The sequence below is a fragment of the Dryobates pubescens genome, chromosome 1 (genome assembly GCF_014839835.1).
Source record: "Dryobates pubescens isolate bDryPub1 chromosome 1, bDryPub1.pri, whole genome shotgun sequence".
NCBI lineage: Eukaryota > Metazoa > Chordata > Aves > Piciformes > Picidae > Dryobates > Dryobates pubescens.
Genome location: NC_071612.1, coordinates 58,725,591 through 58,742,401, shown reverse-complemented (window position 1 = coordinate 58,742,401; position 16,811 = coordinate 58,725,591). Strand labels below are relative to the sequence as shown.

The following is a 16,811-nucleotide window of genomic DNA, read 5'->3' as shown; positions in this document are numbered from 1 at the left end:
TTGTGCCTCTTGCCCCTTGTCCTGTCACCAGACGCCACTGAGAAGAGTCTGGCCCCGGCCTCTTGCCCCTCACCCTTTAGCTCTTGCTGAGCATTGCTCAGCTCCCCTCTGGGGCTGCTCTTCTCCAGGCTCAACAGCCCCAGGGCTCTCAGCCTTTCCTCCTCACAGAGCTGCTCCAGACCCCTCAGCAGCTTTGTAGCCTCTGCTGGACTCTCTCCAGTAGTTCCCTGTCTCTTGGAGAGCCCAGCACTGGACCCTGTACTCCAGAGGTGGTCTCACCAGGGCAGAACAGAAGGGCTGGAGAACCTCCTATGACCTACTGGCCACACTCTTCTTCATGGACCCCAGGAGACAATTGACCCTCTTGGCCACAAGGCACATTTATGTCCCATGGGGAACTTCTTGTCCCCCAGCACTCCCAGGTCCTTCTCCATGGAGCTGCCTTCCAGCAGGTCACCTCTGGTGCAGTGTATGGTTAATTCTTGCCTGGGAAAAGTGCCAAGGAAGACTTCAAGAGGAAAGGGAATGTTTCTCCCTCAGTAAGCAGAGTTTGTGACTCATTGGTCACTAGTGATAGAAATGTCCCTTCACACTGGAGAAACCCTTAGACTGTCTCCATTCTTGGTGTCTGCAGAGCAGCAGTTGTGAGTGCAGGGGAATTTCATCTGACAGCAGCCCAAATCCTGATGGGCTTCAAGGAGGATCTCTGTTGCTTGTGGACTTGTAGATGTTAGACTGTTGGTCGTGCACTGGAACTGAGCCACGTTGGCCTGTCCAGTCTGGAAAGTCTGGCTCCTGTGCTTCCTCCCAGATGTTCTGTCACCACAGCTCATTGTACTGCAGGGAAGCTGAGCTTCAGATGTCAGTCTGCAGGGTGCCTCAGTGTGGTGACAGTGCCACCAGTGAGCAAATAGCTGAAGTCCTTTCTCCAAAGTAAGGTAAGACCAGGGAGAAGCCTCTGGGAGCTATTTTCCATGACAGATGAATGAGGTGTCACATGAAAACCAAGGAAGCAGAAGTCATGCAGTGATTTGTGTTCAAGCTGAACTTTACCCTCTGCCTTGCTCTTAAAAAATTCTCTTGGAGGCCACCTCTTCATCACTCCTGCATCTCTCCTGCTCTGCCCACCTCTGAGTCCCCCTCTCTCTCAGCAGGGAACCTTCTGCTGCTGTGAAGGCCTGTTCTGCTATTAGAGGTGTTACATAGGTGCCACTGTGTCACACCACTCTCTTTCATGTGTCCTGGCACACAACATACGTGCTCCTGATCTCATAGCTGGGCACTCACCAGTGTTCACCTCGAGTGGGCTGATGGTGGGGCAGCAGCTGAGTGACACCAGGATACTGAACATTCTTTGCAGCCTGTTTGCTGCATGGTTTTGAGATCCCTTGGAAAAAGAAGGCAATAGAAGCCACACCGCTGGGCCGGGCCACTGCTCCAGCAGGCCAGGTGCTGCCTGTGAGATGATCCCTGCCTCCAGGGTGTTCAGTAAAAAAGAAAGGAACAACCTTGGGCCTAAAGTCCTTTAGAAACTGGAATTGCTGGCTTGTTCCTTCTCCTGGTGACACATAACCCACCTTTAAAACCTGGCATCTTACTTCTCTTACCAGCATCTGATTTCTGCTTAGAAGCCCCAAGCTCCCTTGTGCCTTTTCCTACCACAAGCCTTGTGCCAACAAGCTCTTGTAAGCCACGATCACAATACCACATAGCTTTTTCTTAGACCAGTGAGAGACTCCTTCTCTGTACCCCAACCCCTCTTTGGCAGAGGAAGGATACTTGACCAGGTACGAGGTCAATGCTGGAGTTGTCTGCACTTCACTCCAGATGGCTGCTTGCCTCACCACATGGTGCCTGTACAGCTCTTGTGGCACCTGAACAATGACACTGAGGCTTTCTCCTGAGCAGATCATGAGCTGTGGGGAGAGGGATTGAGGTTTAGAAGAGCCAGGGGCACCCTCAGTAAGTTGCAGAAGACCAGACTAAGCTTGAGGGAGTGTCGGGTAGGAAGCTCTACAGAAGGTCCTCAACAGGTCAATAGGCTAAGGCCAGTGAGATGAGATTCAACAAGGCCAATTACTGAGTCCTGTACTTGGGTCACAACAACCCCATGAATGCTCCAGGCTTGGGGCAGAGTGGCTGGAAACTGCCCAGCAGGGAAAGACCTGGAGGTGAAAATGCAAGTGCACGTTGCTGACTACTAACAAGTGATAGGATGAGAGAAAATGTCTTCAAGTTGCACCAGGGGAGGTTTAGGTTGGACATTAGAAGTAACTTCTTTCCCCAAAGGGTTCTCAAAGCCTGGCCCAGGCTGCCCAAGGAGGTGGTTGAATCCCCACCCATGGAGGTGTTTCAGAGAGGCAGAGCTGTGGTGCTGAGGGCCATGGTTTGGTCCCAGCCTTGGTAGAGTTAGAGAATGGTTGGAGTGGATGAGCTTAAAGGTCGTTTCCAGCTGAAGTGATTCCATGACTCTGTGATGACTACAAGCTAAGGATGACAGCATTGCAGCCCACGGTTCCAGGCATGTACAGAAGGCAGTAGAAGGTTCAGCTGTAGTTGTATGAGATCTGAATGCACCAATCAGTGCTGTCTGCATGAACTGCCTGCTGATGTGTGAAAGAAAAGTTCAACTGGCTCCTCCAGGGTATGCAGCTCAAGCTGAGAGTTTGCCTGCAGAGTTTGGTCCAGAGCTAATCCATTTGAAGCACCTAACTTAAACCCAGTCTTGAACTCCAAGGAGCCTTTCATAAAAGCATTTCCTTTGCCTTTTGTTGGTTCCTGCAAATTCTCTCTGCGCATCTTGTTTTGGGATGAGGTACCGGGGAATGGAACAGGCAAAGAAAAATTGCACTTTGTTGTGCAGAGTCCTTGGGAAAGGATTGTGGCTGTTTGTGTCATGGCTGATTACAAACACAATCCATGTCAGGTAGTTGGAGTTTGGAGCACAAGCCCTGTTTGGAGCAGCTGAGGGAGCTGGGGTTGTTTAGCCTGGAGAAGAGGAGGCTCAGGGGAGTCCTTCTTGCTCTCTACAACTCCCTGAAGGGAGGTTGCAGCCAGGTGGGAGTCTTCTCCCAGGCAAACTGTGATAGAAGGAGAGGACACAGTCTTAGGCTGTGCCAGGAGAGGTTTGGGCTGGATATTAGGAAGAAATTCTTCACAGCAAGAGAGATTGGCCATTGGGATGTGCTGCCCAGGGAAGTGGTGGAGTCACCATCACTGGAGGTGTTTAAAAAGAGCCTGGCTGAGGCACTTGGTGCCATGGTTTAGTTGATCAGATGGTGTTGGGTGAGAGGTTGGACTTGATGATCTCAAAGGTCTTTTCCAACCTTGTTAATTTTGTGATTCTGCAGCCAGGAACTCCACTGTGAAAGTGTGAGATGAATTAGCAAGGAATGTTCTCTGCTTTGGGCAAAGAGGGAAAATCAGCAATGGGCTCATCAAAGAAAGCGGGGGCAGAGATGGCTCCTGGCTTTCACTGGGCAGTTTGTGGTGGCAGAGGCACTGAGTACAAGGCTTCCCATGTGCTGACCATGTGCCTGCTGGTGCTTTGGGTTTTGAGACAGGTCCTGCTTTTTGGGTTGAGGGAGGTTCTCTCCCCCCTCTACTCTGCCCTACTGAGGACACATCTGGAGTACAGTGTCCAGTGCTGGGCTCCCCAGTTAAAGAGACAGGGAACTACTGGAGAGAGTCCAGCACAGGCTGCAAAGCTGCTGAGAGGCCTGGAGCATCTCTGTGAGGAGCAAAGGTTGAGAGCCTTGGGGCTGTTGAGCCTGGAGAAGAGCAGCCCCAGAGGGCATTTGAGCAATGCTCAGCAAGAGCTAAAGGGTTGGGGGCAAGAAGCTGGGGCCAGACTCTTCTCAGTGGCGTCTGGTGACAGGACAAGGGGCAACAGGCACAAACTGGAACCCAGGATGTTCCACCTGAACAGGAGGAAAACAATTCTTGTGAGGGAGCAGGCTGCCCAGAGAGGTTGTGGAGTTTCCTCTGGAGAGATCCAACTCTCCCTGGCCATTGTGATCTTGGACAAGCTGCTGTGGGTGCCCTGCTTTAGCAGGGGGTTGGACTGGATGATGTGCAGAGGTCCCCTCCAACCCCACCATGCTGGGATTCTATGTGCTGTTCAGCTTACGGAAAGGGACGGTCTGAGGCAAGCTGTCAGCCAGCCACAAGAATGCTCTTCTGGTAGCTTTTGTGTTTAAAAAGGTTAGGCTTGGTGTCACTTAATTTTCTAACTGAGCAGATCTGAACAAGCTGGATCTGCTTTTACAATCAGTGTCTTACACACAGAGATTGAATACATTACTGACTCCATGAATATGCTTATCTTCTAAGTTTGCCTTTGCTTGTTCCTCTATGGAGCATGATGGAGCACACAGCCCCTCTGAGCCTGGCAGAACCCTTCCCTCAAACATGGAGCACACCTTCCTCTTTCTGAATGCTGAGTGCCACCAGCCTACAAACCACACCAGGAACATGCCCCAGGAGCCAACCCCAGGGCATTTCTGGGGGGTGGTTACTGTATTTATCAGGCTAATCTGTTGTCCTGGAAGGGCTGTTTCCAGTAGGTTTCATTTTCTCCATGGAAAAGCACAAGCAGCTGAGCTTCTTTCCAGTGAGGGTGGGGAGACATTGGAACAGGTTGCCCAGGGAGGTTGTGGATGCTTCCTCCCTGGAGGTTGCTCAAGGCTGGATGAGGCCTTGAGCAACCTGGTCTGGTGGAAAGTGTCTCTGGCCATAGCACTGGGGATTGGAAGTAGATGATTTCCAAGGTCCTTTCCAAACCAAACAATTCTGTGACTGTCTGACTCCGAGTGTCAGGTTCAGTTCATTATTTTGTCACCAGTATCCTCTCAAAAAATCCATCCAAAGTCACCAGAGAGAAAAGAGAAGCCAGCACCCTCACAAGCCATTGTTCCTCAGTCAGCTCATCCAAGGAGGCTGTGGGACGCCACCCAAGACACAACTTTGCCATTTGGGACCCCCGACATTTCCTGTAGCCCGTAAAAGAAGAAAGGGAGCCGATCCCACTTCTCACCCCCCTCCTGCAGCGCTGCACAGCCCTTGTGGACTCAGTGATTCCTACCCAAACAGATCCTGGCTGTGCCAAGGTGCTGCTGCTCCACCTCAGCTGTCCTTCCTCTGAACTGCTTAACCAGCTTTTATTGTCTGCAGATACGTTAATGAGGGTTGAGTGTCTTACTTTGCATTTTATTTTGCATATAAGAAGCAAGTTCCCCCTGGCTTTATTTATCGATTCGACCGCATTCTGCCTGCCTCCAACGTGACTCTGCAGGTTGCCTCCGCGAGCTGGCCTGCTAAGCATTCCTTTCCACAAACCGCTCTCCAGCAAGCGCATTCTGAGCCAAGAGTGGTCTGAGAACAATTCCTACCCACAGCTCTAGTCAAAAATACCAATCAAGCAGTTAGGAGCTCGGACTCCTTGGAGAGCGGCTAAATACTTCTCTGTGAATCCAGGGTCCCCACTAGGACTGGAAAGCAGTCAGAGAATCATAGAATTGTTTTGGCTGGAAAAAGCGCTTCAAGATCATTGAGCCCAACCTTTCTCTAACTTCACCCAGGCTGGAGCTGAACCACGCTCCTCACCACCACATCTTTCTCTCTTTGAAGCACCTCCAGGGACAGAGGGAGGCTGTGTAGAACCTCCCTACCCTCAAGCAGATCAACACTGCCTCCCACCTTCATGGCATCTGCAGACTTACTGAGAGTGCCCTCAACCACCTTCTCCAGACCTTTGACAAAGACATTAAAAAGAACTGGCCCTGGTGCTGAGCACTGAGGAACACTCTTGTGACCACATGGATTTAACTCCATTCCTCACCACTCTTTGGGCCCAGACATCCAGCTGATTTTTGATCCAGCAAAGGACCCACCCATCCAAGCCAACAGCAGCCATGCTTCAGCCCTTCATGCTTCAGTCACTTTGATGGACACCACAGTTTGTATGTCCAGAGTAAAACCATCGTACTGATAAGCTGTTTCTACCTGAAATCAGAAGGCTCCTGAAGCTTGCCAGGTGAACCCCTGTGGTCCTGGGCTGCAGCCTTTCTCCAAACTGAGCTATGAAGGGCAGGGTGAGAAGCTGAGACATACACCTCCACTTTGGAGCTCCATCCCAAGAGCTCTGTCCCCTCACACTACAGAGAGATGGGGAGAGCCTGGAGACTCCAGTCTTTTCATCATCCATGGCTGCTGCTTGTCTCCACTGCCTGGCTCTGCTGGATCAGACATGCTTCAAAGTTGTGATTCTGGCACATGATGGTGAGAGCTGAGGCCACAAGCTAGTGCTTTAGTGACAGCACAAACAACTGCTCTGAGGAGATGTCACTAATGGAGCCTAGAAGATGCTGAGGTGCCTGGAGCATCTCTGTGAGGATCAAAGGCTGAGAGCCCTGGGGCTGCTGAGCCTGGAGAAGAGCAGCCCCAGAGGGGATCTTATCAGTGCTCAGCAAGAGCTAAAGGGTGGGGGACAAGAGGCTGGGGCCTCTTGTCAGTGATGCCCAGCTACAGGACAAGGGGCAACAGGCACAAACTGGAACCCAGGAGGTTCCACCTGAAAAGAAGAAACTTCTTGGGTGTGAGGGTGCTGGAGCCCTGGTGCACGCTGCCCAGAGAGATTGTGGAGCCTCCTTCCCCAGAGAGATTCCAAACCCACCTGGACCCTGGGCAAGCTGCTGTGGGTGCCCTGCTTTAGCAGGGAGGTTGGACTGGATGATCTCCAGAGTTCCCTTCCAGCCCTACCATGGTGAGATTCCATGAACTTGCAAAGTTTAAAGGTGGAGATAAGAGGTAGAAAAAGGAGAAGGGAAAAAAAGAGATATGGAGAGGAAGGGAGGAGAGCAGCATGTCTTCACCTCCCTATCTTCTTGCAGTATCTCCTCGTTTCCCTTTCCCACTCCCGGTTCCCACAAGCATTCCCAACACACATCCCCTCGAGATGAGGCAGGACCCACACCTCAGCAACTTTCCTTGGCTTGCTGTAGCCTTTACAGGAAGCAGTGCTTCACCCACGGTGTTTCCGTATGTCAGTGCTGCTGCTGGGCGAGGCAGGGGGCTCCGCTGACACCAGCTCGCTCCCGTCCCACTCGGGGCACAGGGCTGGAGCCCCCACCTCGAGGGGAGCCCGCACCCCGGGTGGTTACAACCGAAGCTCCTATTCCAAGCCCTGCAGGGACACCTCTGCTATCCACCAGCTTTGCAGACAGCCTCTATGGCCGCCCTTGCTCCACGCTTCTCGCCGGGCCCTCTCCGGCTCGCCCGGGGGTTCGGGGCCGCCCCCCACCGCCCCGCTGCGCTGGAAAGAGGCATTCCGGGGCCGAAAGCTCCCCCGGTACCCCAGCCCGCACCCGCTACCCCTCTCGGGGCTTTGCCAGCGCGGGGCCGTACTGGCGGCATCCCCCGCACCCACAGAAGGGAGCTGCGGGGCTCCGCACCGCTCGGCTCCGCACCGCCGAGCCCCCGCATCCACCGGCCCCCCGCAGGAGGCGGCCGCGGTACTTAAAGCGCGTCCCCCGCGGCGGGCAGCGCGGAGCGAGCGGGGCCGGGCTGCGGGCTCGGCGGGGACACGGGCTGCGTTGCCAGGCGCCCAGAGAGCCGGGCTGCGACTCGGGCAGGGCGGGACAGCGGCCGGGCGGCAGCGGCCCCGGCGAGGCTTGGAAGGGCAGAGGCAGCTGCGGGCGGCGGCTCAGCCCCAGCTCGGCCGCGGGAAGCGGAGCGGCAGCAATGGCGGCAGGGGCCGGGAGCCGCTGCGCGCCTGGGCAGCCGCGGCTCTAGGAGGGGAAGCGCGGAGCTGGCGAGGGGGGCCGGTTTCCGGCGGGTGATTTATTTCTGCCCTCTCGCTTAAGTTCCCAGAGGAGCGGGGCTGGCCGGCACCGGCCTCCCCCCGCGCCGCCGCCCCACCTGCTCCGCGGCGGCTGAAGGTGCGGGGCGGCCATGGAGAGCCCCGCCGAGAACCCCAGCAGGGCGGCGGAGTACCTGAAGGAGCTGAACAAGATCATCGAGACGCAGCAGGAGCTGCTGGAGAAGCAGAAGCGGCGGATCGACGAGCTGGAGCAGCAAGTGGCCAAGTTGTACCACGAGAACGCCCGGCTGCAGGACGAGCACCGCCGGCACCTGGCCACATGCAGGCTGCAGCCGGGCGGCCCCCCCGCCTACCCGGGGGTGCTCAGCGCCATCCAGGAGAACGCCCAGCACGAAAAGTAAGCGCTGCCCGCGGCCCCCGGCCCGTTCGCCCCGAGGCTCCTCCGCCGCGGGGCTTCCCTTCCCATCCGCCCGCTGGCCCTGCTCTCCCGAAGCCGCGCTGGGAAGCCGCGGAGCTCCCTGCGGGCGTGCCCGGGGCGAGCCCCGCCGGACAGCGGCGGGGACAGCGCAGCCTCTGCGTGCAGCCCCTGCCTGGCTGCCGGTGCCTTGTCTGTTCTCCAGCCGGGATGGCCCGGGGCGGGGATCTGAGCCGCGGCAGCACTGCTGGGGCTGCCCTGGGGTAGCTACGCTGCCGTCCGGGCCCCGGTAGCCTCCGTGCTGAGTGGGGACCCTGACACGCTGCCGTCCCGGCGGGGCAGCGGGAACGGGGAGCTGGGAGGAGCGGGGAGGGCTCCGATTAGCTCCCCGCGGCCTGCTCTGTACTGAGGGTACCCCCGGGAAGCTGCTTATTCTCCGGGGGATGCCCTACGCGGGATGCTCGGCGCTCGCCGCTGGCCGTTGCACGGGGAGCCGCGGCGTTCGGGGGAACCTTGGCCGGGCGGAGAGCCCGGGCTACCGCCGCTAACGAAAGTGACCCGGAGCAGGGTCAGTAAACATTGGCAGCTCGCCACCGCGGGTTGCTGCCCCTGCCAGCTCGCCCTTCGCGGAGCCGCCTCCGCCCGCTCCCCGCCGCTGCCGCTCCCCAGCCCTCCGGAGCCGCCGTTAGCCGAGCGCGTCCCTAGCCCGCAGACAGCCCCTCGGTGCCCGCGGCTCCGAGGCAGCAGCAGTTCGGGCAGGGCCGTGACCAGAGTCCTGGCGCTTGCCCGGCGCTGTTCCGGCGCACGGAAAGTGCCTGGGACTTGGGGACTGAGTGAGCGGGGCGGGCAGAGCACGCGTGGGGTCAGAGCCCGCTCGGGCAGCGCGCAGGGGCTGCTTGGCACCAGCTGCCTTCCGGTGCCTTCTGCTGCTCCTCAGGCACCGACTCCGGGCGCTGCTTTTCTCCGGCCAGCACCAGCCCCGTAGGAGGCAGCGAGGGGCGAGCGACTGCTGGAAGCGCCGGCCTGGAGCCGCGATGCCCGAACTCGCCCGAACGCGGCGGCTGAAGAGGCTGTGGGAGGGTCGCCGGGCGCCCAGTGCCCCTTTCGTCGGCTCCGCGCTCCCAGCGGCGTTGCCCTGGGCGCTGTGGCTGAGAGGATAGGGAAGCAGCGCTTCCCCCGGTCCCCTCCTTGCGGGCAGCGTTGGCTCTCAGGAGGTTTGTTGGTGATGTTGGGCTCTTTCCTGAACTAAGCAAGTAGCTCCTTAAGCAGACTAGAGAGCACCAGCAGTCATTTAACCCTCTACCCCATCAGGAGAAAGCTGTTTCCAGGAAACATGAAATGTTTGCCCAGATCCTACCCCATGCATCTACCTCCAGTGTGCAGGGATTTTTTGTGTGTGTGTGGCTGTGCTTCTATTCCAAGACGTCAGCTCAGCTATCTGGTCCCATTTGTCTCTTGCAAACGACGTTACTAAACATTGTACAAATGGCTTGCCTGGCTTGATCATATTTCTCTTCTCCAGCCCAGGACTCATTTGCAGAGCCCTCGCTGGACAGGCAGCTCTGGGGACTCGCAGGCTTTTAAGTCCCTTAAGTGGATTTGATGCTGGGATCAGAATTAATCTGGGATATTTATGGCAGAGTTGTACTGCTCTGAGGCATAGCCTGTGGAGCTTACTGGGGAAGCTGGGAGACGGCCCCCTTGGTGAGTCTGGTCCTGGGCTGGACCCTGTGCTCCATCTGTGTGTCTGCAGGGAGTAAGATTTTCAGGGCCCCTTTGTTTGAGGAACCCTGTCCCTCTTGTTCATCCCATCTCTCTCTGTGAGCCCAGGTCTCCAGGAGAGCCTCGTTGTGGGGTGGGTGCTCACTGGGCAGCTTCCCAGCTGCACAGGATGGGAGCTGTGGAACCCCTGGGCCTTTGGGAGCAGGGGCAACAAGCAGCCGCTGGATTGGTTTGCTCTCTGTCTGCATATGGAAGATGGAGGAAGTGTCCAGCTTGGAAAATAGAAATGCTCTTGGTTTAAAGTCTTCTCTCAGGCCCCCAGTTACCTTGGGTGCCTGAAGGGCAGGTTCTGTGTGTCTGCCCTCCCCAGTCTCCCCAGCACCATGTCTGGGTGGGCAGGAAGTATCCTGTGTTTGCTGAAGCTCAGCGTGGGGTGTCAGTGGCCCTTGCTTTGGGGTCTGTGCTTTAGGAGAGGGGCAATGTGTCAGGTGGCACATCCAGATTGTCCCCTCCTGCCCCCAGAGCATAGACCTCCTTGGCTCCCTCCTTGCAGGGATAGCTGGGCTGCCTTGTGTCCCAGTACCAAGAGAGATCATGTCTCTGTCTACCCTCCAGCATGTCACAGCAAGATTGACTGGAATCCCTTTGAGAGGAAACTGGCTTTCTCTCAGCCAAACTGAGGAACTGGTGCTTCTGGGAAGCCGTCTACAGCCCTTGGACTCTGAGACTTGGAACAGTTTCCTTAGGCACTTAGACTCCTATCTGCAGCAGCTCAGCTGGTGTGAGGAGGGTGTGGATCACTGACACAGGTGTCAAAGCAGCTGTTTTCCATTACCAGGTAGTGGTTAACTGGTGTGATACAAAAGGAGGCATGCAAATGTTAGAGAAGGCAAAAGGCTTATGACCATTTCCTCATAAAACAGCTTTAAGAGAAAAAAAACCCCAAAAAACAACAAGAAAACAAGAAAGCTCTGGAAGTCTTGGAACTTTTTAGTTCTCACAATGGGAAGAAGGTAGAGCTGAAGGCTGCATATGGAGTTTGGAAGAGCTGGCCTGTTTGCTGCAGTTCTTCAGCTGGATGTCTCCTGGGGAGCTGTTACTGAGTCCAGCAACAGGTTTCTGCAATTAAAAATCCCCAGGCCAGTAAGGTAACAATATTCTGGGCTGTCTCCTTCCAAACTAAGGAGCAGAGCAGAAAGTTTGGGTTGTGTGGGTTGCTCTTAGTGGGAGGGAAGAGTAGAGGGCTTGGGGCAGTGGCTGCTCCTTACCCTGCAAGGAGGAGAACCCCAAAAGGTTTGGGTGCTCTTTCACTTAATTCGCTTGTTAATTTGCTGAGTGCAAATCAACCTTAAAATCCACAAGTGGAATGAGGATAATGAGTTGATTACAAGGCTTTGTGAGATCTAATGAATCAGCATGTTAGAGATAACAATGGGTGTTTAACTCATTAAGCTGCATAAGACTAATTTTCAGTTAATCCATTTCATTTAACGTTTGAAGAAGCAGCCAGAACTTCTAGAAGTCGGCTGCTCAGCATGAGAGAGGCATGTCCTGTGCAGCCAGTCTGGTAGATAAGCAAAAGCAGACATACTGGATCTTCTCATATCTATACAGAGAGAGTTTTTCCAGCTCTGGAAATTCACCAGTGGCTTGCTGCCAGCTTAGGGAGCGATATTTATACGTAACCTAATCAAGTTACAAACCGCGCTCCTTGTCCACTGAGGAAGTGCCTGGGAGGAAGAGTTTGAGCAGGAGGCAGAAGGAGAATTATCTGCTAAGACAGAACGATTTTGGGAGGGTGTTATTTGCAGCTCAGCTTCAATTGTGCACCTGGGCTGGCTGGTTTTATTTTTACATGAATCCAGGACTGCCTTTGTTATCCAGGGGAAAACAGTCACAACTTGGAGCTTGAAGACATCCTGGCTGTGTTTACCAGGCACCCTCGGCCTCAGCTGAGGTGTGCTTGGTGCAGCCTAGTGAGTGGAAGTTGTTGCTCTGGTGACAGTCACATGTGAAGGCTGCTTTGTGGCCTACATAGAATGAGCTGGTGGCTTTGCATGTCGCTGTTGGCACTGGATGCTGCCCTTGCACACAGCCTCAGCAGGAAGCCAAAGATTGCATTAGTATAGAGACCAGCCTGACTTTTTTCTTCCCCCCTTCCTCCAGAGATGTCCTTTTCTGAGACACTGTTGGTATGACGCAAATCCCATCTCGCTGTCTGTGCCGTGCTCCAACAGCAGCTTGTTTGTGCTTGGCTTTGGTGAGGAAGAGGTACCCAGCATCTGTTAGAGTGTGCTTGTGTTTGGGCAAGGTTTTGCTCTCTCTGCCTCCTTGTCAGCGAGGCTGTAGATGAAGTGCTGCCGTTGGTCCTCTGTCTCAGCGGTGGAGGAAAGTGAGATTTGTGACTGATGACCTTGCTGGAGGAAATCTGCAGGAGAGAGGTGCAGTTGTTGCTGAAGGGTGCACCTTTGGCTGGTTTTGCTCGTGAAGAATGTGTCTGTGAAAAGCACAGCTTGTGTCCAAAAGGAACAGTTTGCTACCACAGCAGAGCTACATATCCTGTCAGCCCTACAGCAGGTAGGGGATGGTGCAGTTCTGGCATCTTGCTGAGGGAACTGGGGTTGTTCAGCCTGGAGGAATGGAGGCTGAGGGGAGAGACTTTCTTGCTCTTTAAAGCTCCCTGAAAGGAGTTTGGAGACAGGTTGGTCTCTCAAGTGACAGGACAAGAAATATCCTCAGCTTGTACCAGAGAGGTTTGGGTTGGTAATCCCTGAGACGAGGGTGCCCAGGGCAGTGGTGGAGTGCCCATCCCTGGAGCCACTTCAAAGCTGTGTAGCTGTGGTTCTGAGGGCCGTGGTTTAGTGGTGAGCTGGCAGTGCTGGGTTAATGCATGGACTCAATGATGCTAAAGGTCTCTTCAAACAAAAACATTTCTGTGATCTTCAACTAAAGTGAACAGAATTGTTTTCTGTCAACATATAACTGAAACAGTATGACCACTGAGCTATGAGGATAAGGATTTGGCCCTGAAGGGGCTGGGTGCTTGTGTTTTTGAAGCATTCCTTCTGGATTCATCAATGGGATTTGCACATCAGCAGATGAGTTCAGCATCTCTCGGAACAGGCATTCCTTGGTCTGGCAGGCTGGAGGAAATCAATAGTGTGAAGATCTCTAATAAGACATGGACTTGATAACTAAACTGAATTGTTTTGGACCTCTTGAATCATAGAACTGTTAGACTTGGAAGGGACCTCAAGGATCATCCAGTTCCAACCCCTCTGCCATGGGCAGGGACACCTCACACTACAGCAGGTTGCTCACAGCCACATCCAGCCTGGCTGCAAAAACCTCCAGGCAGGAGGCTTCCACCTCCTCCCTGGGCAACCTGTGCCAGTCTCTCACCACCCTCCTGGGGAAGAACTTCTTCCTAACATCCAATCTGAATCTACCCACTTCTAGTTTTGTTCCATTCCCCCCAGTCCTGTCACTCCCTGACACCATCAAAAGTCCCTCCCCAGCTTTCTTGGAGCCCCCTTCAGATAGTGCAAGGCCACAATTAGGTCTCCTTGGAGCTTTCTCTTCTCCACACTGAAGAGCCCCAGCTTTCTGTCTCTCCTCATAGGAGAGGAGCTCCAGCCCTCTGCTCATCCTCGTGGCACTTCTCTGGACACCTTCCAGCACCTCCACATCCTTCCTGTAATAGAGGCTCCAGCACTGGACACAGTGTTCCAGGTGGGGGTCTCAGCAGAGTGGAGCAGAGGGGGAGAATCACCTCCTTCACCCTGCTGGCCGTAATTCTCTTGATGCAGCTCAGACTCTGCTTGGCTCTCTGGGCTGCAGGTGCTCACTGCTGGCTCCTGTTGAGCTTCTCATCCACCAGCACCCTCAAGGCCTTTTCTTCAGGGCTGCTCTCAAGCCAGTCCCTGCCCAACCTATATTGGTGCCTGGGATTGCCCTGGGCCAGATGCAGGACATTGCATTTTAAATACTGACAAAGTGTCTGCTAAATGATAGCCCAGAAAGACAAATTAATTGGGAAACTGATGGGTATAAAATAGCTCATAAAACAAGGTGGGGCAAAAAGCACAGCGATGACTAAATGCTGTGCTAGTATCCAGAAAATTCCTGGGAAATTAGAGGGACTAAAAGCTGATCCAGAAAGAAAACAGCAAACCTTAGTGCTATTTTGGGAGAGGAACAACAAAGCAGCAGAAGGTAACCCATCCTGTAACAGAATGAGTTTAAAGAGGGTTTCAAACCATGAAGGAAATCTGTCCCATTTAAAGCAGGCCAGACCTAAAGAATTCCAAGTCCTTGGAGGATCTGAAATCTCTCTAATGAAGCCTTTCAGGCTGCTGACACAGGGCACAGCTTTTGAGCTCCCTAACTTTGGAGTTCCTGCGTTCTCAACTTGGAGAACAAAGTGCATCTCCATGCAAGTTAGTGCTTTGATGTTGCTCCTTGCGGCTTCACTGTCAAGGAAATGGAAATGCGCTCCCGAAGATCTGCTCCTGGAAAATCCTTGGCAGTGGTCCTGGATCCTTGGCCATTGGTGAGCACATGGGGGCTGCGGTAATTACCATGAGTCCAAGTGTGTGTCTGAAGCTCTCCTCCAAAAATCTGTGCTCCAAACCAAGCCTGTATATGATGCTTTATCTGCAGGTAGGTCACCAGCAGCGTGCTGGTTGCTCTCTTTCTCGTGTGAGATATGGAAATAGAGACACTCAGACTCAAGCAACCGAGTCTTCAACTTCTCCTTGAGATGCTGGCACATTCAGAGCATAGTGCTGTTGTCATAATGTTCTGGGCTCAATCCTAAATAGGAATGTCTTCTCCACTGTAGTAATTCCCACTTGGCAGCCAGGGATTTCCTCCCCTCCACCATTTTTAAATTGAATTAGAGGGCCAGCACCAAACAAGCACGTAGAAATGTGGCTTATGGAGAAGAGGAGCAGACCTGGGCTAGATTCTATGGTCCTGCTCTGGCAGGGTGGTTGGAGTTGAAGATCTTTGGAGGTCCCTTCCAACCTCTATCATCCTGTGATCTGTGACCTGCCCTTCCCAAATATCCAGCGATGGTGCTTTGGAAGAATTCAGCTTCCAATGGAGTGGAGGATGTTAAACTTGGCCCTTATCCACTTAAAGCCTTTAGAAGAAGGCAAAGGACAGACAGATTTCTGTACCTGACTTGCAGGCTTGTTGGCCTGGTTGTTGCTGAGGAAGACAACTCTCCATCAGTCCTTAGGGAAGGTGGCTTCTGGCAATACAGAAGTTTCAGCTCTTCTGAAACCCTGAAGCAACATCCATCACAGAGAAGTATCTGTAGGAAGAGCTTATTCAGTGGCAGATCACAGAAGCTCTGAGGGAAGGAGAAGAAGGTATTTTGAGGTGTTTTCTTGTGGCGTACTGGCAGAGGGGAGTAAATTATTAAAAGAGTAAATTATTAAATGCTCCTTGCAAGAAGCATCTCCAGAAAGCTTAAGCTCATTTTTCACACCCAGTAAAACTTATGTAGCTTTTATTTGTGTGCTGCTCAGTGATGCCAAACTGGAACTGCTGGGTTCAGTGTTGTGTGCCAGACCGTGGCCTTTAGATGCTGAGCTTCTGCCTGGAGTGCTTGTGGAAGTGCACAGGCTCCTCCAGGGCTTTCTGGTTAGGAACAGCCACAGATGCCTGCTCTGCACTTGTAGTTTTTGACACTGTTTAGTGTTGTGGGCCCCTGTGTGGAACAGCTGTGGAGACCTGCACAGCATCACAGCAACTCTGAATTTCCCCCAAGTCTGGGCTCATTGGGAGCCACAATGCCCCACGTGAGAAGAGTTGCCTATGAAGTAGGCTGCCCATGCCCAGATGAGTTAAGTGTTGGTTACTTAGAGCCGCCTTCTGTCTGAGGGTTCCTGCTGTCTGCATGCAGGTAGCAAGGAGGTCATCTCATGCTATTCACCATGGATGTGTGGGAAGCTGCTTAGGTAAGTAGATTTTGCAGGCCAGAAGTACTTCCTGATATGCAGCCCACACTTGCATTATTCTAATTTGATCCCATCGTTCCTGCTCACTCTCTCTCCATTGTGTTAATTCCACCTTTTTGGTTGGGTGTTTTGCAGCTTGCAGATACTTTCAGGCTATTCTTGCCAGTGCTCCTCGCTTTCATCCTCGCTCAGCCAGCCTGTGAATGAGGCTGTCACAACTCCACTCTGCCTCTACCCTTGCCTAATTGTACTCTTTTCCTCAGCAGCGTTGTGGGATTTGAAATGTGGATGATGTGAGCAGAGCTGGGTGCAGCAGAGCAGCGAGATCTGAGGAGGCAGCGTGCAGTCGCATGTTCTGCTGGGGTTTAAGTCCTTTGCTGGCTGTCCCTGCTGCAGGCTGCTCTGTTTCCTCACCCCCTTGGCTGCTCTGCAGGTTCTGCAGGGTGTTTCTTTGCAACGCTGGAGTTTACTGTGTGCCAGTGGAAGAAATGCTGGTTTGTGCTAGCTGGGAACCTCGATAAGGGTTGTTCCCCTTTGTGGTCCTTACCTTGGTGTTGTGATTGAGGGCAGAAGCAGGAGTAAGAGTTGTTGCTTTAGTCCCATCTGGTGACCTGGTGTTTGCCCTTGGCAGAACCATGGGCTGATAATGATTGTTATTTCACAGATGGGCAAGTCCATGCTCAAGTTAACCATTGTCTCTTAATAGGTTGCTCAGAGATGTAGGTAAAAAAATAATTGCATTGAGTTGCACGCTTGAGACAAGCTTCTCTCCCACTCCTGGCTTCCTTCGTGGCTCTATCCCAACAAGTTTGTTTTTAATGAGGTTATTATTTGTGTGCTTGCTACAAGGAAAAACCAACCACGTTGCTGCAAAGTGGCCCAAATA

General features: G+C 53.6%; 1 protein-coding gene across 3 annotated transcripts in view; it reads left to right on the top strand.

Annotated features, from left to right (window-relative positions):
- Nucleotides 1-7,626: 7,626 nt before the first annotated feature.
- IQSEC1 (IQ motif and Sec7 domain ArfGEF 1) overlaps nt 7,627-16,811 on the top strand; it is a 539,967-nt gene continuing 530,782 nt past the window's right edge. For 2 of the 3 annotated variants that reach the window (XM_054166409.1, XM_054166399.1), the window contains exon 1: nt 7,627-8,216. In XM_054166409.1, coding sequence (XP_054022384.1) covers nt 7,951-8,216 — 266 coding nt within the window. In that variant the 5' untranslated portion in view covers nt 7,627-7,950. The remainder of the gene's footprint in view (nt 8,217-16,811) is intronic. The other variant, XM_054166438.1, reaches the window with a different exon arrangement.